Source organism: Budorcas taxicolor, chromosome 18 (assembly GCF_023091745.1).
Source record: "Budorcas taxicolor isolate Tak-1 chromosome 18, Takin1.1, whole genome shotgun sequence".
NCBI lineage: Eukaryota > Metazoa > Chordata > Mammalia > Artiodactyla > Bovidae > Budorcas > Budorcas taxicolor.
In genome coordinates, this window is record NC_068927.1 from 13,407,267 (window position 1) to 13,433,602 (window position 26,336).

The window sequence follows — 26,336 nt, forward strand, 5'->3', positions numbered from 1 at the left end:
CAGTTTGGGCCTCATGGGTCCACTGACTGCCCAAGGCTGCTGTCCACACAGGGAGGCGGAGCAGACCCGGTCTAGACAGGCTCAGCCTGTTCAGACTCTTGGCAGCAGGGGGTGTGCTCAGGGAGCGGAGCGCCTGTGTGTCCTGGGAGAGGTGCAGATGCTTTACAGACCAGGGCGGCGCGGCTCGTAGCCTAACCCCACCGAGCGCGTTGGCACACCGCGGTGACCTGGACCCAGTTCCGCTGCCATTGAGGCAGCGCGCTCCAGCCTTTCTGACGGAGCCGTCTCTGGTCTCCGAAGGGCACAGGCCTCGCTCCGCTCCGTCGTGTCTGCCGGGACCTGTTGACGCGTCGCCTGCCCCCGGGGCGTGTCCTGGGGGGCCCTGTGACAGCCATCTCCCCTCCTCAGGAAGCGCAGCCGTGCTGTCGGCGGAGCAGAACCACAAGGTTGACGCGTCCGTCCACTACAACCTCCCCGAGTTGCAGTCCTCCAGCCGCCTGCCTGCGCCCCAGCACAACGGGCAGCAGGAACCCCCCGCCAGCAGGAAGGGCCCCCTGGTGCAGGAGATGGACCCGGAGGAGGAGGAGGAGGAGGAGGACGGAGAGGACGACGACGAGGACCCCCCCCGGCGCAAGTGGCAGGGGATCGAGGCCATTTTGGAAGCTTACCAGGAACACGTGGAAGGTACGGAGGGCCGGGGAGGCAGGCCAGGGTCCCGGGAAGAGTGTGCCAGGAGGCTCAGTGGGCTCATGATGCATGCCGGTTTCCATCGCCAGACTGGGGACTGTTTGAGTCTCAAGGCCCAGGGCTCCTGGGCCACAAGCAGACAGGAGCCTCAGAACCGCTCCTTGGGCTTCTGGGGTGCCTGAGCTAGCTTGCAACAGCCATTCCTCACGGACAGACATCCTCCCTGGAGGAACCTAGGCGCCGAGCGCCTGCCCCACCCGGCGTTACCGTGGACCTGGGCCTGCTCGCCCACCGAGTCCTGTTGCGCTTCTGAGCGTTCTGTCCGTCCCCGCCCTGTGGCTACGCACACAGGTCCGAGAAAAGGCAGTGTTTCACTCAGCCAAGCCCGCGTCTCCCTCTCTGGCATGCCTCGCGGGCTCTGTGTCTCAGGACGTGCCCACAGGCTCCGTGCCTCCTGGTGCAGCACTCAGCCCAGGAGGCCAGCCCTCGTCGGCCTCCAGAACGTCAGAACCCTGGCCGTTGCCACCTCCAGATTCTACTCATTGCTGTACTGTAGAGAAGTTTTTATCATGAATATCACGATCATTTCAGATATTTCGAAATAAGCATCGTAAAACCAGCTAAGTATTCAACACAGTCAAAAAGGATGCCCTCGTAGCCACAAGAGTATCTGTTTTTTTTATTGAAGTATGTATATATAGTTGATTTGTTAGTTCCAGCAAAATCAGTCTGTTGCACATATACCCACTCTTTTACATTCTTTTCCCGTATAGGCCGTTAGAATTTTGAGCAGAGTTCTCTGTGTTAATACCAATCTCCCAATTTATCCCCCACCCCCATAATCAGAAGGCTGTTTTCTGCATCTCTGACTTTATTTCTGTGTTGTAAATAAGTTCATTTGTACCATTTTTTTAGATTCCACATATATGTGGAATCATACATTTGTGATACGTTTTCCTCCAACTTACTTCACTCGTATGACCATCTGTGGGTCTGTCCGTGTTGCTGTGAGCGGCATTTCATTTTTTCTGTGGCCGAGTAGTAGTCCACTGTACATATATACCACGCCTTCTTTATCCGTTCCTCTGTCGATGGACATTTAGGTTGCTTCCGTGTTTTGGCTGTTTAACAGTGCTGCTATGAACATAAGATTGCATGTATCTGTTCAAATTATTGTTTTCTCCAGATATACAGCCCCCAGGATTGGGACTGCTGAATCATATGGTAGGTCCCTTGTTAGTTTTTAAAGGAACCGCCATAGTCCTCTTCATAGTGGCTGCACCAATTTATATTCCCACCGACAAGAGTGGGAGGGTTCCTTTTCTCCATACCCTCTCCAGCATTTACTGTAGATTTTTTGATGATGGTCGTTCTGAATGGGGTGAGGTGGTGGTTTGAACTGCATCTCTGATAATCAGTGATGTTGAGCATCTCTTCAGCCATCCGTATGTCTTCTTTGGATCACCCAGATGGTGAAGTGGTGGTCCAGTGGTTAAGAATCCACTTTCCAGTGAGGAAAGTGTGGGTTCAATCCCTAGTCAGGGAACCCAAGATTAAGAAAAATAAGGGGGATCTGCACCCATTTTTTGATTAGGTTGGTTTTTAAAAATATTGAGCTACATGAGCTGTTTGTATATCTTGGAGATTAAATTCCTAACTGGTTGCATCTTTTATAAATACTTTCTCCTATACTATGGGTTATCTTCTTGTTTTATGGTTTCCTTTGCCATGCAAAAGCCTTTAAGTTTAATTCGGTCCCACCATTTGTTTTTGTTTTCCTTATTTTAGGAGGTGGCTCAAAAGAGCTTGTTGCAATTTATGTCAAAGATTCTTCTGCCTGTTTTTCTCTAAGGGCTTTTTATAATAACCAGCCTTACATTTAGGGCTTTAGTCCATTTTGAATGTGCCTTTGTGTATGGCGTTAGTGCTCTGTTTCATTCTTTTATATACAGTTGTCTAGTTTCCTCAGCACCACTTATTGAAGAGACTGTTAAAACAGATTTATTCCTAAAGATGTGAAGCTCAGTATCTTTCGGAAAGGCAGAGGTTTTACTTGTTAAAACGATAAATTTCTAACAGCTTAAAAGTTTTTGTGTCTAAGCCTTTTATCTTTCTTGAAAAATGCATCTTAAGGCTGTAAGTTGTTGCTGTTTCCTAAGCTGCGTCCCTTAAATTGCCTTTCAATGCTGTGTCCTCGGTCTTTATTCCCCCGGGTTGGGTTACTTTAGTAACATCTAGTCACCAGCACGATCTATAGGGCAGGGAGCCATGTGGTCCAAATGAGAGAGCTTTGACCAGCTGCTCTGGAGAGAAGAGGCCACGCACCGGGCCTGGGGCCCTGCATACAGACGACGTCACCCTGGCTTGTCTTTTCAGAGCAAGATCTGGAGCGGCAGGTGCTGCAGGCGCAGTGCAGGCGGCTGGAGGCGCAGCATTACAGTCTCACCCTCACGGCCGAGCAGCTCTCCCACAGCATGGCGGTGAGTCTCAGGGATCAGACTGGCTCCGGGGGGGCTTTCTTGACCCCACAGTGGTTATTCTCATTCAGCCTTTTGAGTCTGGGTTCAGGAGCACCCATACAGACAAGTTTTGAAGGGAAGTTGTGCCCTTGAGAGGGGTTAAATTCAGCAGTCACCTGAGGAGGGAGTGTCGTCTGTTCGCAGAACATGGGTCTGGAAGGGTCGGGGGCGGGTGTACTGCCCGTGTCAGTCTTCCCCCGTGCTGCGCTCAGGAGGATGGAGGGAGGGGGCCGAGCTCTTGGGACAGGACAGACCCCGCACACACACAGCCGTGACAGCGAGAGCCCCGCCAGCTTCCGCTGTCGTGTGTTTGGGGCTGGGACACCTTGGCCACTCCCGACGCAGCAGAAGCTTGGCAGTGCCAGGGCCGAAGCTGCGAGATCGGCAGACGCTGCCACTGGGAGACGCCGGGGGCAGCTAGAGCGCATCCCACAGCCTTCCTAACTGTGTGAACTGCGGGTCTGACACCAGTCTCCCTCCAGGAGCTGAGGAGCCAGAAGCAGAAGATCGTTTCAGAACGGGAGCGGCTCCAGGCAGAACTGGACCACTTACGGAAGTGCCTTGCGTTGCCTGCAATGCATTGGCCTAGAGGCTACTTCAAGGGTTTCCCGAGGTGACGGTTTCCCTTGCACTAGGCCGAACCTATAGTATAGAAATATCTATTTTATTACCTTGAATATTTAATATTTTTCACTGGGAGGTTTGACGCTTAAAAAAAAAAAAAGAGAATGTGCCATGCATGAAGCAAAGGATTCCAGGCTCCAGAAAAAAAGAACGAACTCGCCTTGACTTCAGTGCAGTTGGATCACCTTTGTAACTCAGCAAGCAACCCGTGTAAGGCGCCCATAGTTTCTTCCTTTTCAAAGGCGGTTTTTCCCTTTCCCACGTCATCGTGCTTTAGTCTCAAGATGAAGGCTCCGTTACCAACACTAAGCTGTGCCCATCTCCCAGCCCCTGGGTGCGTGAGGCGGAGCGGGCCGCCGGCGTGCGTGTCGTGTGCTGCCAGGCCCTGTGGCCTTAGGAACCCAGGCTGCTCTGGCCGTGGGGTGGCCGGTCTCGCTCCTCCCCAGGATGGAGAACCACTCCAGCAGAAGAAAGGTGGGGTGCATTTTAAGTAAAGGGCTTATTTGTTTCAGTTATTTTTCCGCAAAGTTTCCCTGAAAGCAACAGGTCCTAGGAGCACACAAAGCAACAGTACTGAAGCCTCACCCAAAGGCTTTTCCCCAGAAAAGCTTACCTAAAGATAAAGTGAATCGACAGACTGAAGGTACCTTTTTATTCCTTCGTGGGGGAAAATGTCCAGAGCTCTATGTACATTTATCCACACCCACCCTATTGTTACTGCAGGGGGGGGCGGGCGGGGGTGTTTTCATACAAATGTCAATTTTGAGAGAAAAGTCAAAGGTGCTTCAGCCTTGTACTGTGTATATATATTAAAAAACAAAGTTTTGTATGTTTTTATTACTTTAATTATTGTTATAAAAAGCCTGCCATTTTTAATATGTGGTTTGGGGGGATTTTTTGTTGTTTTCTTGTTTGGGGGTTTTGTTTTTGTTTTGTTTTTCTGGGCAAAAAAAAAAAAAACCAACCCTTGCTTATTTAGTGTTTGTACTGCTGCTGGTCAGGACATTATTGAAGTGTTTTTAAAAATTAAAGAAGAAGAAAAGTAAAAAGAGCTTACCACTGGCGCCTACGCGAGCACTTCATTCTTGAGTTGCACCGGAGTGAGGTAGAAAGCCACGGCTCCTCCTTCCCTCTCCCCCGGGCCCTCCGCGGCTCCCCAGGCCAGCGAGGCGCTGCTGGTCTCCAGCAGGAACCAGGCAGGCGCTGCATGTGCACCTTCACACGCACACTCGGTGAGAACCTTTGAGGTGGGAGCAGTTTCTGTGACAGGGTGCCAAGGTGTCTCACAGCGGTGTGAGCAGGAGCAAAGCAGAAACTCAGTAGGGGCTTGGTTCAGATGCAGAGCTTTGTAACAGCCTAAAGGCACAGTGAGCTACGTGCGACAGAACCTCTGCTCGTGGGCTCACTGTGATGAGCACAGGAGCTGCTGGAAACAGGGATAATCATATCAGCACAAAGCGCGGGGCCGGGGGAGCCCGCCCTCCTTGCCCTGGTTGCTGGTTCAGGCTGGGTTGCATCTAGATCAAAAAGGCAGCTCTTGCCCCAGTGGGCCTAAACCAGAGGCCAAAGCAGCCAGTGGTTGGTGTGCCTGGCGGAGGGGAGAAGACCCACACATCAGGCCACGCGCCCCTCTGCCCCGGCCTGGGGACGGGCTGGCTGACCTTCAGGACGTGGCTATGACCAGTGGTCACGCCCTCAGCCCAGACCTTAGCTGTGCAGAACAGCTTGCTGGCAGATGGCATGGTGTCACTTTATCTGTTCCCACGCAGTTTGCTTTGTATGCCTGCCAAGAATCTTCCAGTTATTAGCAAACTCAGACAAAAAGTGCTGCCAGTATTATCAGCAGTCAGCAAGTGCTTTCCTCTCTACAGAAACGACTTGAGAACTAAGAGCTGTTCTGGGGGCCTCTTCCCCGGCAGACATGGAAAGCACCATGTGCCACAGGTGGGGACAGGTGTTTAGAGGGAGCCCCGCCGCCAACAGGGCAAAACATCACTGAATTTCTCTCTTTAAAACCTGCTTGCTGTTTCTAAGGGTTACATCTTGGCACTTCCCCCCAGTCATCCTCCTCCATCATAGAACACGTCTGGATGCCTTTGCTCCCGGGCGCTGGTCAAGGGCCTTGGCTAGAAGCAAAGGGAAGAATAGACCTGATGGACATAGCCCCGACCCCTCACTGCCTGGTGGGGGGCGCCCTTGGCTGCTGTGTGTTGGTTGGGGAGGAGTTCGCGGTACACAGGTTAAAAAGGACAGCTAACCAGGGGTGGCAGCTCTGTCCCTGAGCTAGTATTAACAGCTTTCCCTTCCGAGTGGCACCCCCCGCTGCCCCCACCTACCTGTGAGGATCTCTGAATATTCTAGGGCTCGAGAAGTAATAGGACAATCAGAATATAAATACAGACCAGTAAGGCAACAGGAGGAAAGAAAAAGGCAACAGAGGGTCTTGTGAAAACAGAAGTGCGCCTCTCTGGGAGACAGCATGCCCAATCATGCCCCCCACTGAACAGTTTATAACCTGAAAACTCTGCTTAAGAACATAGTAGCATCAGTCTTTTTTCAGTTTAGGCCTAAAAGCTGACAAATATGGAATCCCTAAAGCTTTTTGTTCAGCTATTTCATATTGAGTTTCTTGAAAGACAAAGTTCAGAAATATAGCAAATTTGCTCTAGAACTGATTCTGGAACTTTTGTGTCAGTATTTTTGTGACCTGAAGGAGTCTTGCTAAATTTGAGGGGTACCTGCCAAAGCTGAGTCATGTGGCTTTGTGCATTTAATCAGATCAGTACAAACTAGAGCTTCCCCCCCACACTTGGCACTGCAGGCCCTGATTATTTGAAAATGGGTCTGTGTTTCACAGAAGCAGGCAAACTGGCATAAAGTATCATCATCTATTATCTCACATAAGTGACCGATAGTTTAGTCTATATTCTAAAAGAAATGCAACAACTGGCAGCATGTAAAGTGCTAAAAAAAGATTATACCCTCAGGGAAATTCAAAGACTATTAAAAGGAGCCCACATCTTCAGCAAACTAGCAAATAATAACAGGTAATCTGAGTCTGTGTGTGGGGTGGCATTCCATCGAGTAGCTCACGATGCTGCCCCATTCTAAATCTAAGCCACATAGCCCGTTTCCCTCTGAGCCGCGGTTTGAAAGTGTAGACAGTTCCAGGGACCCACCACCAGATGGGGATGGCTAGCACAGGAAGTTGCTCCTTACAGTGTAGAGTAGCCACTTAGCAGCAGCCCCCTACTCTTCTAGTAACCAAGCTATTGACGTCACTGCTTGCAGTAGCCTGTCCCCAGCTTCCGATCCAGTGCTGAACTAGGCTCCTTAACTCTGCCTGAGCTGAGGAGGCCCGTGCTACCAGCCCACGGTGCTGCTCTGCTGTGCCTGTGCTAACTGCTAGGACAGCCAACCAGGACTCGGGGGGAGGAGGAACGGTGCCTCGGTCACTCTGGGGGCAGTTTAGATGCTGTGAAATTAAACCTGTTCTAAGTGTACTTGTTTGAATTAACTGTATTGTAATATTATTTGTTGAATGTAGTAATTAGGTATTTATGAATATATTGCTGTAATTTCTGACAACATCCAGAAAATAAAATCTTCCTAAATCATGTTAAGAGAAAAATCTTTTTTATGTTATAGTAAGGGGAAAAAATAAGTCAACGATTCTACAGCTTTACAAGTAAAGTGTCAAGACAGAATCAACTGAACCTCAGCCCGGTTTTAGGAGAAGGGATGAAACTATGGAGACCACGTGTTCTGGGTCATAGTCCCTCTGTGTGTGGCCCTTCAGTGTTTAAACACGAGCTGCTGTTTAGAGGGACATCTGGGGACCCACCTGGGATGGACAAATAGCGCCCAGGTAACTTGAAGTAAGCTGAGTTTTAAACACTGAAGGGTAAAAACACCAGCAGGGCCCAGTTGGTCACATGATCACACACCTACGCCCCTTCAGAAACCCTCGAGAACCAGCTGGTGATTGAACCCTCTCATTACAGGACTGGACAGTCATCGCCCCCCGACCCCCAACTTGAGGGAAAGTACTTTCTGTAAGGAATCGAGCGGTGGTACAGCTGAAGATGCTCCTCCCAGGGAAAAACAGGCCTCTGGCCTGAGCCACAGCTGCCTCAAGCAGGCTGTCCCCTCAGTCCACCAAGAAACACAGCACAGGCCCCATTTTCCCCTGGCGTCGCATCTTCAGCTTCACTTACACACACATGGAATTAATTTCCCCTACTTTCTTGTTGATAAACAACCTTTTAGCCCTTTCCCAGAAGCAGCCAAGCAAACAAGAAACACGCAGAGTGGGGCTCGGAAGGGCACGCTGTCTGCTAAGCCTCTCAGTCTGCTCTGTCAGACCCTTTAGCCGCTGAGCCTGCTCCCTCCGTGTGGGAGTGATGCGGGAAAAACCCAAAGAGAATCGGGTGATTCCGCCTTTACTGTGTATTGGGGCTTAATGATGAGTCACCGTCACTAGCTGAGTGCTTGTGGGCTGCCCTGCGCAGTGTGCAGTCTCTGTGGAAAGCTCTGAATGTAGCCCAGGAGAAAGGCCGTGGCCACATCACCGTCCTGCCGTATCTTATCTTAAAGCAACACCCGACATCACCGAGCACTCACCTGCACGTGACCGTCCCGTGCAGGAGGCCGGGGCTCTGCTGGGGAACGCGCTCGTTCTGCCAGTGCTTTTTCTTCCCCAAAAAAGGCAGCTGGCTCCCAGACACAGACAAGGAATTACAGAATGTCTCAACTGAGCATAAGCCTGTTGCTTTCCAACCAGATTATAAACCCATTCCTTCCTTCACTGCACTTTTTTTCATAGATTCAGAAGTGGTCTAGGATTCCAGAAACGTGAGTATCTCTGTCATGTCCCAAACGCTCACGCCGCCTGAGGAGCCTCCTGCCGGCAGACGCGGGCCTGGACAAAGCGGTCCCTGCCTAGAAGTCCTGAGACTGGGTGCTGTCCGAAGGCTGCAGGTTTGTACGGAGTTTGTACATGTGGTTGAGCGCTTGTGTGAGGAAAGCCCCGCTGGTGTTGATCTCCATCAGGGTCAAGTTATCCAGCTAAACGTGAGAGAAAACAGCTGGTTTAGTTTTTGATTTCAAGAAAGGTTAAACCTACTGGATAAAGAACCAGTGAGTGGTGATTTTCTGAAAGCCAACTAGGGCATCCGCTCCTGAGCCTCCCTGCCCGTTGTGCACACCTTGGCGTGTGCCTCCTGCTGCCTCACGAAGCTGTCAGCAGACACCCGGAACTTGGCTATGCGAGTGTCCCACACGTCCTTGATCAGGGTCCGGATCTCATCTGCTTTCGGGATGTTGTCCGAAGCGCTAAAGGAAGGAAAGGGGAGATAAGTCGCACAGGGAAGCACGCAGTAAATTAAGCCAACATCCGGGGAAAAGTGGCTTCTTCCTGAACACTGCTTAGATTTAGACAGAAATGCACAAGCTGTTCGAGGCTCAAAGTCTGTTTCACTTTTCAGTTTTGAAATGTAAGGATTTCTAGCAGTTAACCTTGGTGCCAGGAAAATTCAGCCAGGAAGCTCACCGAGTCAGCTGTGCTCAAATTAACTGTCCCGGGCATCCTGCAGTACAAGGACTTCTGTTTATTCACCGAAAAAATTGAGGTATCGGAGTGGCAGCTCTGAGCTGGCCCTCCTCTGTCTAGGGGTAACTGGGTGCTCTGTGCTCTGTTCTGTACAATTCCCAGCTAGAACGCATCTTTCGAAGGCCGGCTCAGAGGTCATGCCTCTAACGCTAATACCCCAGGGCTCCAGCCCACCAGGGAAAGCAGACGAGGGCTGTGTGCCAGGCGCAGTCCTCTGCACTGCACGGCACTTCTATCCTCTCAGAAGCCCGTGAAGGACAGAGACCGTCCTGCTCTACAGAGACAACAAAGACACATTTGCAAAAATTACAAAACAAAAAGCAAATAAGCATAAGTAGCACACCCATACACGGCAAATTTGGGGTAAAAGTCTGGCCTGGAGTCCACGCAGGGCACTGAGAGCCTTCCTGTGACACATTTTTAAACTGGCCTTAGCCTCTAAAGGAAGGGACAAACTAAGACAAAAGCAGAGGCCAACGTCCTTCACCAGGCATCCTGGGATGAACTCCAGGGACTACAGGCTGGATGAGCCTCCACAGGCTACAATGAGCTCACGAGTGGAGACAGAGAGTCAGTGGCATAAAACTGATGTAGGAGATTTAAGACCCAAACTTTTGGATCTTACGGTCTGAACAGCAGGTGATGGAACAAAGGCCCGCAGCTCCTTGTGAACTGCACTGCAGAACAAAGGCCCCTTCTCTGAATGACTGACTCTAAGGAAACGGGCTTTTGATAGGAACTGTGTACATGATACCCTGAACTTCAAAACCTAAAGATGTGCAGACCTTCCCTCCGCTTCTGTATTCTCCTTTCTGAAGTCACTCCCCTCCAAGGCAGCCCTCTGGGTCCTCCAAATGACACCCTCTCCCACCCATGCCTGAACACCCTCCTGGGGACACAGCTTCCACTCCCCTGCCCTCAGCAGGCATACGGGTCCCACCAGCCCCGCTCCACAGCCCTGGGCTCTTCACCTTCTGTCCTGCCTACACCCTCTCCCCTAATACGTGTCCCTCCATCCTCCGAGGCACGGAGCCCTCCTCGGGCAGCACCAGGCGTGAGGGCTGCATCAGGCTGTTCTCCTAACAGACTGTCATACCACACCGGTAACAGGACCACGTCTCTGCCCCACAGAACCGGAACTCGGGCCTACAGGGGCAATGCCACTGCCTAGTGGGTCACTTAGCAAGTTGTACAAGGAGAGTGTTGTGAACTGCACAACTGCTGCCTCAGGTCAACTCAAAGACAAGCCCACGTGACGTAAGTCTCCACTTGAATCCGCAGTGCCATGCACGGGGTCCCAGCCCTCGCTGTTCTACAGCAGGCAGCAGGCCGCTTCCAACTTCCGTTCTGGACCTGCCCTTGAATTCACCAATTAAAAGGTGCTCAGCGTTTGAAAGGCTTGGCATTGTGCAGACGACATTCTAAGCTGCTCCTAAGCAACACTGTCTGTGCTTGCCTGCTTTCTCTGCTGATTCATTCATTTATTGACAAACATGTGAGCACCAGGCACTGCTGAGGCACTAGACGGCCCCCACCCGTGAGAACAGGGCGCGGGGGCAGAGGAGCAGCCCAGGCAGACGGCGGTGAGAGGAGAGCAGCTGACGAGAGCTGCCCTGGAGACGGGGATGAGGACAGGCTTGCTTACCTGGGGGGAGGACCTGTGCTAAACCCAGGAGGAGGCGGGGACAGGGGACTCGCAGGGCAGAGGGACGGGGCAGTGGACATGCACACGTGTGCTCTGAGGACCTGGACCTTCTACTTACATGCAGAAGTGAGAGAGGCCAGCGTGACCCAGGAGAGAGAGGAAGGCCTGCAGAGCTGTGAGACGAGGAAGAGGGGAGCCAGGCCATGCGGCGTGAACGCCACGAGTGGCACTGCAAGCCTGGAGAGGCTCCAGAGGGCAGGGGAGGCCCACGCAGCCTTCTCTGCAGAAGTGCCCTCTGGCTGAAGGAGAAGCCGACAGGGAGCCTGCCCAGGGGCCTTCCCATCCAGCTCAGGGGCCCTTCCCTGTGCAGGAGATGGAAGCTCTCAGACACCCAGGCCCCAAGGAGAAAAGGGGTACAGGCTGACTAACATTGATTGCCGTGCAGGAAAAGCCACTGTTAGGGAGGGAGGGACTGAAATGGAGTCCAGTAACAAGCGGCGGTTAGGATGCAGAACAGAAAGAAGAAGGGGTTCACCAGGAGAGGGAAGGACAGAGGAAAGGAAAAGAGGAAGCAGGAGAGCCGGAGCCCAGTCAGCGTGTGCGCCTGATGCCTCCAGGCTGAGGGCTGGGGCGCAGCGGGGTCCAGGCCCGCCGGCTCCCCCAGGAACGCGCGGGGAGCTCCAACGCGGGCGGCTCGGGCTGTGGGCTCCGCGGAGCTACTCACTGATTTAACAGCAGTTTGGTGAGCTCCATGTAGTAAGGGCTGGGCATAGGCGTGAAAGTTCCTTCCTTTCGTTCATGATCTCGAATCTTCTCCAACTTTTCTGAAATTTAGAAGTGAATACATTTTATTATGACCACAAGCAAAATATATGTTTAAAACCTTCCAAATTTACCAAGTGGGTTTCCCAGGTGGCACAGTGGTAAAGAACACACCTGCCCAAGTACTTACGTTACCTAGTCGATCAACTAACAGAAAAAAAAAAAAACACACCACATTTTGAAATATCATTTATTATCACTAACTAGATATTACAGGGTTGATTTCCTCAAACCTCTAAGTTTCGCTTAGAGAAGGTGGTTGATCTGGGTTATAGTTGTTGCTGGGCCTGCAGAGCACATGGCTGAGAACAGTCAGAGCCAGGTCTTTTCCTGGGGAGAGTGAAGTATTCTACCTTCTATGCAAGCGGACATGATAGTAACTAGTGACTGGCGAAGTTTCCTTCTTCACATCAAACCTTGTTTAGGACTTCCCTGCTGGCACAGTGGATAAGGACACACCCGCCAATGTGGGTTTGGTCCCTGGTCCTGGGAGATCCCACGTGCCCTGGAGCTAAGCTGAGAGCCTGCGCTCTGCAGCAAGAGAAGCCACCACAGGGAGAAGGCCGAGCACCGCCGCCAAGAGGAGTGCCTGCTGGCTGCAACTAGAGAGGAAGCCTGCACGGCAGTGAAGACCCCGCACAGCCAGATATTAAAACACAAACACTGCTCAGAAGAGAGCGAGACAACCTGCAACCAGGAGCGGCTTGAAAGCCCCAAGTCTGGAACCAAAGTGCTGAGTCCGACCCCATCCAGCAGGAACGTCGCACACCGGCCTCCCCCGTCCTTCCCCCTGGCTGAGAAACCCCAGTCCTGAACCAGGCTGCCGCTGTGGCGAAGGCACGCACACGCCACTCTGCCGTGGGGTCTCCTCTGAAATGACTACCCACCTATCCCCAGGGCCCCTGTGGCCCACCCCCTGCCATCCTTGCCCACCCTCTCCAGCCTTCTCCCCGCACACTCCCACACCCCGAGGGGTGTGCTGGAACCTCTCTCACTGCACGGATCGCGGCGTAGCAGCTGTCCTCACTGCTGAGTGAGCCCTCCTCACTCTCCAGTCCGTCAACCTCCACGCAGCACCTTCCGTCTTAAAAAGAAAACTCTCCTCTGACTCCCCAAAGTCAACGCCCCCCTCCCAGTCTAGCCCAGGCTGGCCCCAGTCTCGGGAAACAGCACCCCCAGCTCCGCCAGCAGCTCCGGTGGGCACCCTCACTTCTCTCTGATCCCATGGCCTGTCCCGCAGCAAACCCTGCCCATCCTGTCTTCAAAACACACCTGGACCCCAACCATGTCTGCCCACCTCCATCAACCCAGTGGTCAGGCCACCCTGAGCTCCTGTTTGTGACCCCGCATGCCCTCTCTCCATACTTGTCTTCCCCACACCACAGACCAACTCTCCCTTTTTACATCTACCTCAGAGGATGAGACACCTCTGTCTGATGTCTGAAGCAGAGACCGACAACAACCAGTGTGGCCCGGGGTGGAATAGCAGCAGCTCGTGCATCTCTGCTGGGTCACAAGAGCGGCTCAACCATGCTGCAGGGCTGCTGAGCGGCTCCTCTGAGAGTGAGCAGTCTGCCCTGTGAGCTGGCAGTTCCAGGGCTCTAGGCATTTATTTGCCCAAGAGAAATAAAGACAAAGACGTACAAAAGACTCAGACACGACTGTTCACAAAGCAGCCTTGGTCACAATAGCCTAAAACGGGGAACAACCCAAACATCCACCAGCAGAAGCATGCAGACAAGCTGTGGAATACTTACACAATGAGTGAAACATTATTCAGGATAAAAGAATAAGGTAACAACACATGCAACAACAGGGGCAATGAATCTCAAGAACATTATGCTGAATTAAAGAAGTCAGAGCACGGACTCCCCTGGGGGTCTGGTGACAAAGATGCCACACTCCCAGTGCCGGGGTCCTAGGTTAGATCCCACATGCCAGAACTAAAGAGTTCACACACTACGGCTGAGACCCAGTGCAGCCAAATAAATACTTAAAAGAAGCGAGAGCAAAAACTGACATGCTAGATGATTCCATTTGTACGCTATCCAAGAACAGGCAGAACCAATCCACAGTGGCGAAAGCAGCAGCGGGCCCCTCGTAGACTGATGAGTGATGCCCACTCCTGTCCCCACAGCATGGCCCAGGCCCGTGAGAAGGCCCAGAGTAACTCTCCCCACACCTTCCCGCTGACTCGGGGCTCCCACCAGACAGGTTCCTGCCCCACATCACCTGGGGTTCGAATAGGCTGGAAAGGGAAGTGCCAATAGAACCAGGACCTTGGTGTGTGGGGAGCCGTCGGGGTGGGGTGGGGGGGTCCCTGCTTGAATAAAACAACAACAAGTCCTCAAAGCCTAACAAACTTGAGTTTCCTGTCATGCTTCTGGACCACCAGCTTCACACACCCCTTCGGGATATGGACTAAAGACAAAATGCTCACACAGTCTTTCTTAACCTATATTTGAGTCACACCTGGCTCCAAGTGTCCAAGCTTCTAGGAGGCAGGGGCCCCTGGGTGATTCCCAAAGGGAAAGGGACAGTCAAACTCATTCAGAGGCTTTTCAGATTCTATACTCCCCCAAACCCAACCCTAAATAAATTTGAGATTCTTCTCTGTAATGAGCCATTCATATCTCCAAGGTGAGGAAAAGCCTGCAAAAGTGTGGGATAAAGACAGACAGCCTCTTTGACTCAGTATTTCCCTTTTTTATTTTTTACACCACCTTCATACTGAGGCATAATCAACATATCATGCGATTCACCCATTCAGTGGTTTCTGACATGGTCACAGAGTTGTGCACCCATCACTTCAATCGACTTTACAATATCTTCACCACCCCAAAAGGAACCCCATAATCTTTCCATCACCCACTCACACCTCCATCCCTAGGCAACCACTAATTTCCCTTGTCTTTATGGATCTGCCTGCTCAGGACAATTCATCATATAAATAGAATAATACAATATTTAGTCTTCGTGTCTGTGCAGCTGATGGTGGAGACAAGATGGCGGAGTAGAGAGACGTGAGCTCACCTCTTCATATGAAGACACCAAAACCACAGCTAAGTGCTGAACAACCATCGACAAAAAAAATGCTGGGACCTACCAAAACAGGTACCCTGCATCCAAAGACGAAGCAGGAGCCACATGAGGTGGCAGGTGGGCTGCAGCTGACATGAAACCTACTACCACATCCATCAGGTGGGCAGCCTACCAACTGGAAAGTAATTACATCCCAGAGGTTCTTCCACAGGAGAGAAAGTCCTGAGCCCCAGTCATACTCCCCTTCCTGGGGGTCTAGCAACTAGAGGAGGAGCCCCCAGAGCATCTGGTTTTGAAGGCAAGCAGGAACTGATCGCAGGAACTCGACAGAACGGGGGGAAACTGAAACTCCACTCTTGGACGGTGCACACCAGGAACGAGGGGGAAAAGCAGTAACCTCGTAGAAACTTAGACCAGACTACCTGCTGATACTGGAGGCTGGGGCCCTCATTATACTCAAAAGTTGTTGCACCGCAAAGGAAACCATAAAGAAAAAGAAAAGCCACGGATGGGAGAAAATAACTGCAAATGAAGTGACCTACAAGGGCTTTATCTCCAAAATTTACAAACAAATCATACAACTCAACAACAACAAAACAATCCAATCAAAATGGGCAGAGTGCTTCCCCACTGGCTCGGTGGTAAAAAAAAAAAAAAAACAAACCACCTGCCAAAGCAGGAGACATAGGACTGATACCTGGTCTGGGAAGAACACACACGCCCTGAAGCTCAGGCGTGCACAGCAACTACTGAGCCTGTGCTCCAGAGCCTGGGAACGGCGATGGCTGAGCCCATGTGCTGCAACCAGGAAACCGCAGGCTCCCAAGCCCGGGCTCCACAATAAGGAGTCACTGCAAGGAGGAGCCCATCGCCACCACCGGACAGCAGCCCCGGCTGCCTCCAAGTAGAGAAGAGCCGAGCAGCAGAGTAGACCCAGCACAGCCAACATAAGTAAGCTATTTTTAAAAAATGGGCAGAAGACCTAAACAGGTATTTCTCCGAACATGACACAGAGGGCAAAAAGCACATGAAAAGATGCTTAATTACTGTCGCTGTTGTTCAGTCGCTCAGTCGTGTCCAACTCTCTGCAAACCCATGGACCACAGAAATGCAAGTCAAACCTACAATGAGACATCACCTCACACCAGCAAGAATCAGTTCAGTTCAGTCGCTCAGTCATGTCCGACTCTTTGCGACCCCATGAATGGCAGCACGCCAGGCTTCCTTGTCCATCACCAACTCCCGGAGTTCACTCAAACTCATGTCCATCAAGTCGGTGATGCCATCCAGCCATCTCATCCTCTGTCGTCCCCTTCTCCTCCTGCCCCCAATCCCTCCCAGCATCAGAGTCTTTTCCAATGAGTCAACTCTTCTCATGAGGTGGCCAAAGTACTGGAGTTTCAGCTTTAGCATCATTCCTTCCAAAGAACACCCAGGGCTGATCTTTAGAATGGACTGGTTGGACCTCCTTGCAGTCCAAGGGACTCTCAAGAGTCTTCTCCAACACCACAGTTCAAAAGCATCAATTCTTCGGCATTCAGCCAGTCAGAATAGCCATCATCAAAAAGCCTACAAACAATAAATTAGTGTAGCCACTGTGAACGGCAACAGCATGGAGATTAGTTAAAAAATTAAAACTAGAGCTAGCATATGATCCAGGAATCCCAATCCTGGTCATGTATCTGGAGAAAACCATGGTTCCAAGGGTTACATGCAGGCCAGCGTTCACTGCAGCACTGCTTACAGCCCCCAGGACATGGAAGCAAGCCAAGTGTGCATCGACAGACCAGTGGATAAAGAAGACAAGGTGCATACGCACAACAGAGTATCCTCAGCCCTTAAAAAGAACAACATCTGCACCAACGCGGACGAACCTGGGGATTATCATACTATGTAAGCTAACCACACAGAGAAAGACGAATACCATATGATATGGTTTATATGTGAAGTCTAAAACGAAACAATACCAGTGAATTTATTTACAAAATTGAAACAGACTCACAAAAAACAATGATTAGCAAAAAGGAACAGAGGACGGGAGGGATAAATTGAGAGTGGGGAAAATGACACACACACACACACAACTATATATAAAATAAATAACCAACAAGGACCAACTGTATAACACAGGGAACTCTGCTCACTATTCTGCAATAACTGAAATGGGAAAGGAATGCGAAAAAGGTAGATACAGGTATATATACAACTGACAGCCAACTTTTTCACTCTCCTCTTTCACTTTCATCAAGAGGCTTTTTAGCTCCTCTTCACTTTCTGCCATAGGGTGGTGTCATCTGCATATCTGAGGTTATTGATATTTCTCCCGGCAATCTTGATTCCACCTTGTGTTTCTTCCAGTCCAGCATTTCTCATGATGTACTCTGCATAGACGTTAAATAAGCAGGGTGACAATATACAGCCTTGATGTACTCCTTTTCCTGTTTGGAACCAGTCTGTTGTTCCATGTCCAGTTCTAACTGTTGCTTCCTGACCTCCATACAGGTTTCTCAAGAGGCAGGTCAGGTGGTCTGGTATCCTCATCTCTTGAGGAATTTTCCATAGTTTGTTGTGATCCACACAGTCAAAGGCTTTGGCATAGTCAATAAAGCAGAAGTAGATGTTTTTCTGGAACTCTCTTGCTTTTTCCATGATTCAGCAGATGCTGGCAATTCATTCAGAAAACTAAGATCATGGCATCTGGTCCCATCACTTCATGGGAAATAGATGGGGAAACAGTGGAAACAGTGTCAGACTTTATTTTTGGGGGGCTCCAAAAGCACTGCAGATGGTGACTGCAGCCATGAAATTAAAAGACACTTACTCCTTGGAAGGAAAGTTATGACCAACCTAGATAGCATATTCAAAAGCAGAGACACTACTTTGCCAAAAAAGGTCCATCTAGTCGAGGCTATGGTTTTTCCAGTGGTCATGTATGGATGTGAGAGTTGGACTGTGAAGAAGGCTGAGCGCCGAAGAATTGATGCTTTTGAACTGTGGTGTTGGAGAAGACTCTCGAGAGTCCCTTGGACTGGAAGGAGATCCAACCAGTCCATTCTGAAGGAGATCAGCCCTGGGATTTCTTTGGAAGGACTGATGCTAAAGCTGAAACTCCAGTACTTTGGCCACCTCATGTGAAGAGTTGACTCATTGGAAAAGACTCTGATGCTGGGAGGGATTGGGGGCAGGAGGAGAAGGGGACGACAGAGGATGAGATGGCTGGATGGCATCACTGACTCGGACATGAGTTTGAGTGAACTCGGGGAGTTGGTGATGGACAGGGAGGCCTGGCGTGCTGCGATTCATGGGGTCGCAAAGAGTCGGACACGACTGAGCGACTGAACTGAACTGAAACACAACTTTACTAATCAACTAAACTGCAATATAAAGAAAAATTAAAAATTAAAATAAACAAATGGGACCTAATTAAACTCAAAAGCTTTTACACAGCAAAGGAAACGATTTAAAAAAATGAAAAGACCAACGGAATGGGAGAAAATACTTGTAAATGATTAGACCAATGAGGGATCAATCCCCAAATGTACAAACAGCTCAGGCAATTCAATACAAAAATAAACAATCCAATCAATTAATGGGGAGAAGATTCAACAGAAGTTTTCCAAAGAACACATACAGTTGTGCAAGAAACACATGGGAAGATGCTCAATCTCACTATTTATTAGCCGAATGCAAATCAAAACTACTATGAGATATTACTTGACATCAGTCAGGAAGGCCATCATCAAGTGTACAAACAATAAATGCTGGGGGGAGGGGAGGGAACCCTGCTACACTACTGGTGGTAATGTAAGAGGAAAGTGAAAAGCTGGCTTAAAGCGCAACATTCAGAAAACTAATTCATGACATCTGGTCTTGTCACTTCATGGCAAATGGATGGTAAAACAGAGAAAAACTATTTTGGGGGGCTCCAAAATCACTGCAGATGGTGACTGCAGCCATGAAATTAAAAGACGCTTGCTCCTTAGAAGAAAAGTTATGACCAACCTAGAGAGCATATTACAAAGCAGAGACATTATTTTGCCAACAAAGGTCCGTCTAGTCAAAGCTACGGTTTGTCCAGTGGTCATGTATGGATGTGAGAGTTGGACGCATCTTTCCTTATAGAAAGCTGAGCGCTGAAGAATTGATGCTTTTGAACTGTGGTGTTTGAGAAGACTCTCGAGAATATTCATTGGAAGGACTGATGCTGAAGCTGAAATTCCAATGCTTTGGCCACCTGATGTGAAGAACTGATTCATCTGAAAAGACCTTGATGCTGGGAAAGACTGAAGGTGGGAGGAGAAGGGGAAAACAGAGGATGAGATGGTTGGATGAGATCACGGACTCAATGGATATGAGTTTCAGTAACCTCTGGGAGTTGGTAATGGACAGGGAGGCCTGACGTGCTGCAGTCCAAGGGGTCGCAGACAGTCGGACACAACTGAGTGACTGAACTGAACTGGCCAAAGTATTAGAGCTTCCGCTTCAGCATCAGTCCCTCCAATGAATATTCTGGACTGATTTCCTTTAGGATGGACTGGCTGGATCTCCTTGCAGTCCAAGGGACTCTCAAGAGTCCTCTCCAGCACCACAGTTCAGAAGCATCAGTTCTTTGGCGCTCAGCCTTCTTTATGATCCAACTCTCTCATCCATACATGACTACTGGAAAAACCATAGCTTTGACTAGACAGACCCACTACACTACAATATGAAATAAAACTTAAAAACAAAAATAAACATACAGTACCTAATTAAACTCAAAAGCTTTTACACAGCAATGGGAACCAAAAACTAAACAAGACAACCTATAGAATAAAAGTCTGCAAACAACGAGACCAAAAAGGGATCCATCACCAAAATTGACAAAGAGCTCGTGGAGCTCAATATCAACAAAACCCAGGGCTTCCCTGGTGGCTCAGTGGTAAAGAATCTGCCTGCCAACGCAGGAAACACAGGTATGATCTCTGATCCCCACATCCGCAGCCATGCACCACAACGATAAGCTGTGCTCTAGATGCAGCAACGGGGCCCACAACCACAACTACTGAAGCCCGAGCACCGAGAGGCCACGCTCTGCAGCAAACAAAGCCAGGGAAACGAGAAGCCAGGGCACTGCAGCTAGGGAGCAGATGCAGGCTACTCTACTTAGGATGGATGGGCAGCAAGTTCCTACTGTTTAACACGGAGAACTATATCCATCCTCCTGGGATGAGCCATAATGGAAACGAATACTGAAGGAAAAAAAAAGAATGTATGTATACAACTGTCACTACCTGTACAGCAGAGATGGGCACAACACTGTACATCATCTATACCTCCATTTTTAAAAAAGAGAACGAGACAACTTCCATATGCAGCAACAGGCATAGACCTTGAGGTTATCATATTAAGTGAAGCAAGCCAGACAGAGGAAGAAAACAAAGACAAATATCATATGATATCACTTGTGGATTCTAAAAAGAAAATGATACAACTAAATGTATTTACAAAACAGAAGCAGACTCAGTAAACAAATTTATGCTTAGCAAAAGAAAAACGTGGAGAGGAAAGATAATTTGGGAGACTGACATATACACACTACTATATTTACAATAAATAACCAACAAGGACCTACAGCATAACACAGGTAACTCTGCTCACTGTTCTGTAAACCAAAATGGGAAAAGATTTGAGAAAGATACATAGAATACGTATCAGTTCAGTTCAGTTCAGTCGCTCAGTCCTGTCCGACTCTTTGCAACCCCATGAATCGCAGCACGCCAGGCCTCCCTGTCCATCACCATCTCCCGGAGTTCACTTAGACTCACGTCCATCGAGTCCGCGATGTCATCGAGCCATCTCATCCTCGGTTGTCCCCTTCTCCTCCTGACCTCAATCCCTCCCAGCATCAGAGTCTTTTCCAATGAGTCAACTCTTCGCATGAGGTGGCCAAAGTATGGTAGTTTCAGCTTTAGCATCATTCCTTCCAAAGAAATCCCAGGGCTGATCTCCTTCAGAATGGACTGGTTGGATCTCCTTGCAGTCCAAGGGACTCTCAAGAGTCGTCTCCAACACCACAGTTCAAAAGCATCAATTCTTCGGCGCTCAGCCTTCTTCAGAGTCCAACTCTCACACCCACAGATGACCACTAGAAAAACTATAGCCTTGACTAGACGGACCTCAGTCGGAAAAGTAATGTCTCTGCTTTTGAATATACTATCTAGGTTGGTCATAACTTTTCTTCCAAGGAGTAAGCGTCTTTTAATTTCATGGCTGCAATCACCATCTGCAGTGATTTTGGAGCCCCTCAAAATAAAGTCTGACACTGTTTCTACTGTTTCCCCATCTATTTCCCATGAAGTGATGGGACCAGATGCCATGATCTTCGTTTTCTGAATGCTGAGCTTTAAGCCTACTTTTTCGCTCTCCTCTTTCACTTTCATCAAGAGGCTTTTTAGCTCCTCTTCACTTTCTGCCATAAGAGTGGTGTCATCTGCATATCTGAGGTTATTGATATTTCTCCCGGCAATCTTGATTCCAGCCTGTGCTTCATCCAGCCCAGCGTTTCTCATGATGTACTCTGCATAGAAGTTAAATAAGCAGGGTGACAATATACAGCCTTGACGTACTCCTTTTCCTATTTGGAACCAGTCTGTTGTTCCATGTCCAGTTCTAACTGTTGCTTCCTGACCTGCATACAGATTTGTCCAGAGGCAGGTCAGGTGGTCTGGTATTCTCATCTCTTTCAGCATTTTCCACAGTTTATTGTGATCCACACAGTCAAAGGCTTTGGCATAGTCAATAAAGCAGAAATAGATGTTTTTCTGGAACTCTCTTGCTTTTTCCATGATCCAGCGGATGTTGGCAATTTGATCTCTAGTTCCTCTGCCTTTTCTAAAACCAGCTTGAACATCAGGGAGTTCACGGTTCACGTATTGTTGAAGCCTGGCTTGGAGAATTTTGAGCATTACTTTACTAGCATGTAAGATGAGTGCAATTGTGCGGTAGTTTGAGCATTCTTTGGCATTGTCTTTCTTTGGGATTGGAATGAAAACTGACCTTTTCCAGTCCTGTGGCCACTGCTGAGTTTTCCAAATTTGCTGGCATACTGAGTGCAGCACTTTCACAGCATCATCTTTCAGGATTTGAAACAGCTCAACTGGAATTCCATCACCTCCACTAGCTTTGTTCATAGTGATGCTTTCTAAGGCCCACTTGACTTCACATTCCAAGATGTCTGGCTCTAGACTAGTGATCACACCATCATGATTATCTGGGTTGTGAAGATCTTTTTTGTACAGTTCTTCCATGTCTTCTTGCCACCTCTTCTTAATACCTTCTGCTTCTGTTAGGTCCATACCATTTCTGTCCTTTATCAAGCCCATCTTTGCATGAAATGTTCCACTGGTATCTCTAATTTTCTTGAAGAGATCTCTAGTCTTTCCCATTCTGTTGTTTTCCTCTATTTCTTTGCATTGGTCGCTGAAGAAGGCTTTCTTATCTCTTCTTGCTATTCTTTGGAACTCTGCATTCAGATGCTTATATCTTTCCTTTTCTCCTTTGCTTTTCGCTTCTCTTATTTTCACAGCTATTTGTAAGGCCTCCCCAGACAGCCGTTTTGCTTTTTTGCATTTCTTTTCCATGGGGATGGTCTTGATCCCTGTCTCCTGTACAATGTCATGAACCTCATTCCATAGTTCATCAAGCACTCTATCAGATCTAGGCCCTTAAATCTATTTCTCACTTCCACTGTATAATCATAAAGGATTTGATTTAGGTCATACCTGAATGGTCTAGCAGTTTTCCCTACTTTCTTCAAATTGAGTCTGAATTTGATAATAAGGAGTTCATGATCTGAGCCACAGTCAGCTCCTGGTCTTATTTTTGTTGACTGTATAGAGCTTCTCCATCTTTGGCTGCAAAGAATATAATCAATCTGATTTCGGTGTTGACCATCTGTGTACACATGTCCATGTGTAGAGTCTTCTCTTGTGTTGTTGGAAGAGGGTGTTTGCTATGACCAGTGCATTTTCTTGGCAAAACTCTATTAGTCTTTGCCCTGCTTCATTCTGCATTCCAAGGCCAAATTTGCTTGTTACTCCAGGTGTTTCTTGACTTCCTTCTTTTGCATTCCAGTCCCCTGTAATGAAAAGGACATCTTTTTTGGTTGTTAGTTCTAAAAGGTCTTGTAGGTCTTCATAAAACTGTTCAACTTCAGTTTCTTCAGCGTTACTGGTTGGGGCATAGACTTGGATAACTGTGATATTGAATGGTTTGCCTTGGAAACGAACAGAGATCATTCTCATTCTGTCGTTTTTGAGATTTGCATCCAAGTACTGCATTTCAGACTCTTTTGTTGACCATGGTGGCTACTCCATTTCTTCTGAGGGATTCCTGCCCACAGTAGTAGATATAATGGTCATCTGAGTTAAATTCACCCATTCCAGTCCATTTTAGTTCGCTGATTCCTAAAATGTCGACGTTCACCCTTGCCATCTCGTTTGACCACTTCCAATTTGTCTTGACTCATGGACCTGACATTCCAGGTTCCTATGCAATATTGCTCTTTACAGCATCAGATCTTGCTTCTATCACCAGTCACATCCAATCACTGATTCATTATGCTGTGCATGTGAAAATAAAAACCATTGTCATTCAACTATACTTCAATATAAGATAAACTTTTTTTAAAAAAAGCAAATAGGACCAAACAAAAGTCAAAAGCTTTTGCACAGCAGAGGAAATCATAAAGAAAATGAAAAGACAACCAACAGACCAGGAGGAAATATATGCTAATGATGAGACAGATAAGGGATTAGTATCCAAAACTGACAAAGAGCTCAGGCGGCTCAATATCAAAAAACAAGCCCCATCAAAAAATGGATAAGAGTCCTACATCGACGTGTCTCCAAAGCAGATACACAGATGGCAAAAGGCTCTTGAGAACATGCTCAACATTTTCAATTGTTAGAGAAATACAAATCAAACTACAATAAAATACCACTTCACACTGGTCAGAATGGCCATCACCAAAAAGTCTACAAAAAATAAATGTGGAGAGGGTATACAGAAAAGGGAACACTCCCACACTATTATTATCAAGGAATAGTGGTGCTGGAGATGACTTGAGAGTCCCATGGACTGCAAGATCAAACCAGTCAATCCTAAATGAAATCAACCCTAAATATTCATTGGAAGGCCTGATGCTGAAGTTCCAATACTTTGGCCAATCAATGTGAAAAGCCAAGTCATTGGAAAAGACCCTGAGGCTGGAAGAGAATGAGGGCAGGAGAAGAAGGGGTGGCAGAGGATGAGATGGTTAGATAGCATCACCGACTCAATGGACAAGCATTTGAGCAAATTCTGGGAGACAGTGGAAGACAGAGGAACCTGGTGTGCTGCAGTCCACGGGGTGGCAAAGAGTCAGACATGACTTAGCGACTCAACAACAGTCACTCTGGAGAACAGTTTGAAGATTCCTTAAAAAACCAAAAATAGAGCCACCATATGATCCAGCATTTCTATTCCTATGGGTACAAAGAAAAGCATGGTTCCAATGGACACATGCACCCTAATGTTCCCTACAGCACTGCTTACATACCCAAGACATGGAAGGAACCCAAGTGTTCATGGAAAGATGCATGGATAAAGAAGGTGTGGTACATAAGTACAATGGAGTATTACTCAGCCGTTAAAACAAATAAAATAATACCATCTGCAGCTACGTGGATGAACCTGGATTAACATGTAGATTATCATACTAAGTAAACTAAACCAGAGAAACACAAATATACGAAATGGCTTATGTGTAAATTCTAAAACAAAATGATACAAATGAATATATTTACAAAATAGAAACAGACTCAAAGATTTAGAAACCAATCTTATCCTGAGCATAAAGGAAAAGTGGAGGGGAGAGATATACTGGAGGTTGGGACTGACATACACACACTACCATACTGAAAATCAATAACCCACAAGGACCAGCTGTATAACACAAGGGACTGACAGGCAGGGTGCTGAGAGCAAGAGAAGCGGCCCTTCAGTTAACCGCCCAATAGCTGCCTAATCTCACTGAACAATATACAAGCTCCGCCCCCCCCCATACACCCCCTACCAGCACTCCAAAATGGTCAAGGGGCTAGGAAATAACTCCCCACCAGCCAACTGGCAGGACTTTCCCTATTGCAGCACATGGACACACTCACCACTAACCTGTGGTGGCCACTGGACTCATTAGCTGCTCATAAACATTCCATGAATACATATGTCTAATTATATGAGAAGAGCTTCTTGTTATATAACCTGCTGCTGTCAATCAAGATTGCCAATCAGTGACCCTCCTCAATTGTGCAAATGACCCTGCCTTAAAAACTTGTACCCCAGCCCTCTAGGGCCATTTGCCTCCCTTGGAGTGCCCCACCTCTCTCTCTTGAGGTGTTCTCTCTGTTCTTTCTTTTCTCAGTCGCTCACTTGTGTCTGACTCCTGGTTACCTGTTCTTTATTGTTAATTAACTTTCTTGTAATGGAAGGATCTTAGATTCTTCTTTGGGTCCTTACTGAGAACCAAGGTCCACAGGAGGAAGGATCTCCAGACTCTCTTTCCACTAACAGAACTCTCTGCTCACTATTCTGTAATAACCAAAATGGGAAAAGAATTTGAAGAGAGTGGATACATGTATATATACAACTGAATCACTACACTATATACCTGAAACTAACATAACTTTCAGTTCAGTTCAGTCACTCAGTTGTGTTCGACTCTTTGCGACCCCATGGATCACAGCATCCCAGGCCTCCCTGACCATCACCAACTCCTGGAGTTTACTGAAACTCATGTGCATTGAGTCAGTGATGCCATCCAACCATCTCATCCTCTGTCGTCCCCTTCTCCTCCCACCTTCAATCTTTCGCAGCATCAGAGTCTTTTCAAATGAGTCAGTTCTTCACATCAGGTGGCCAAAGTATTGGAGTTTCAGCTTCAACATCGGTCCTTCCAATGAACACTCAGGACTGATTTCCTTTAGGATGGACAGGTTGATGATCTTGCAGTCCAAGGGACTCTCAAGAGTCTTCTCCAACACCACAGTTCAAAAGCATCAATTCTTCAGGGCTCAGCTTTCTTTTAGTCTAACTCTCACATCCATACATGACCACTGGAAAAACCATAGCTCTGACCAGACGGACTTTGGTGGCAAAGTAATGTCTCTGCTTTTTAATATGCTGTCTAGGTTGGTCATAACTTGCCTTCCAAGGAGTAAGTGTCTTTTAATTTCATGGCTGCAGTCACCATCTGCAGTGATTTTGGAGCCCAAAGGAAAAAAAAAAGTCTGTCACTGTTTCCACTGTTTCCCCATCTATTTGCTGTGAAGTGATGGGACCAGATGCCATGATATTAGTTTTCTGAATG

The 26,336-nt window shown here is 48.3% G+C and overlaps 2 protein-coding genes across 2 annotated transcripts in view; one reads left to right on the forward strand and one right to left on the reverse strand.

Annotated features, from left to right (window-relative positions):
* The window catches only part of GSE1 (Gse1 coiled-coil protein), a 393,189-nt gene extending 385,747 nt beyond the window's left edge, over nucleotides 1-7,442 (forward strand). Inside the window, exons 15-17 of the mRNA XM_052655462.1 lie at nucleotides 409-684; nucleotides 3,064-3,167; nucleotides 3,689-7,442. Coding sequence (XP_052511422.1) covers nucleotides 409-684; nucleotides 3,064-3,167; nucleotides 3,689-3,823 — 515 coding nt within the window. The 3' untranslated portion in view covers nucleotides 3,824-7,442. The remainder of the gene's footprint in view (nucleotides 1-408; nucleotides 685-3,063; nucleotides 3,168-3,688) is intronic.
* Nucleotides 7,443-8,771: 1,329 nt separating this feature from the next.
* GINS2 (GINS complex subunit 2) overlaps nucleotides 8,772-26,336 on the reverse strand; it is a 36,712-nt gene continuing 19,147 nt past the window's right edge. Inside the window, exons 3-5 of the mRNA XM_052656633.1 lie at nucleotides 11,811-11,910; nucleotides 9,038-9,164; nucleotides 8,772-8,897 (exon numbers count right to left, since the gene is read on the reverse strand). Coding sequence (XP_052512593.1) covers nucleotides 8,772-8,897; nucleotides 9,038-9,164; nucleotides 11,811-11,910 — 353 coding nt within the window. The remainder of the gene's footprint in view (nucleotides 8,898-9,037; nucleotides 9,165-11,810; nucleotides 11,911-26,336) is intronic.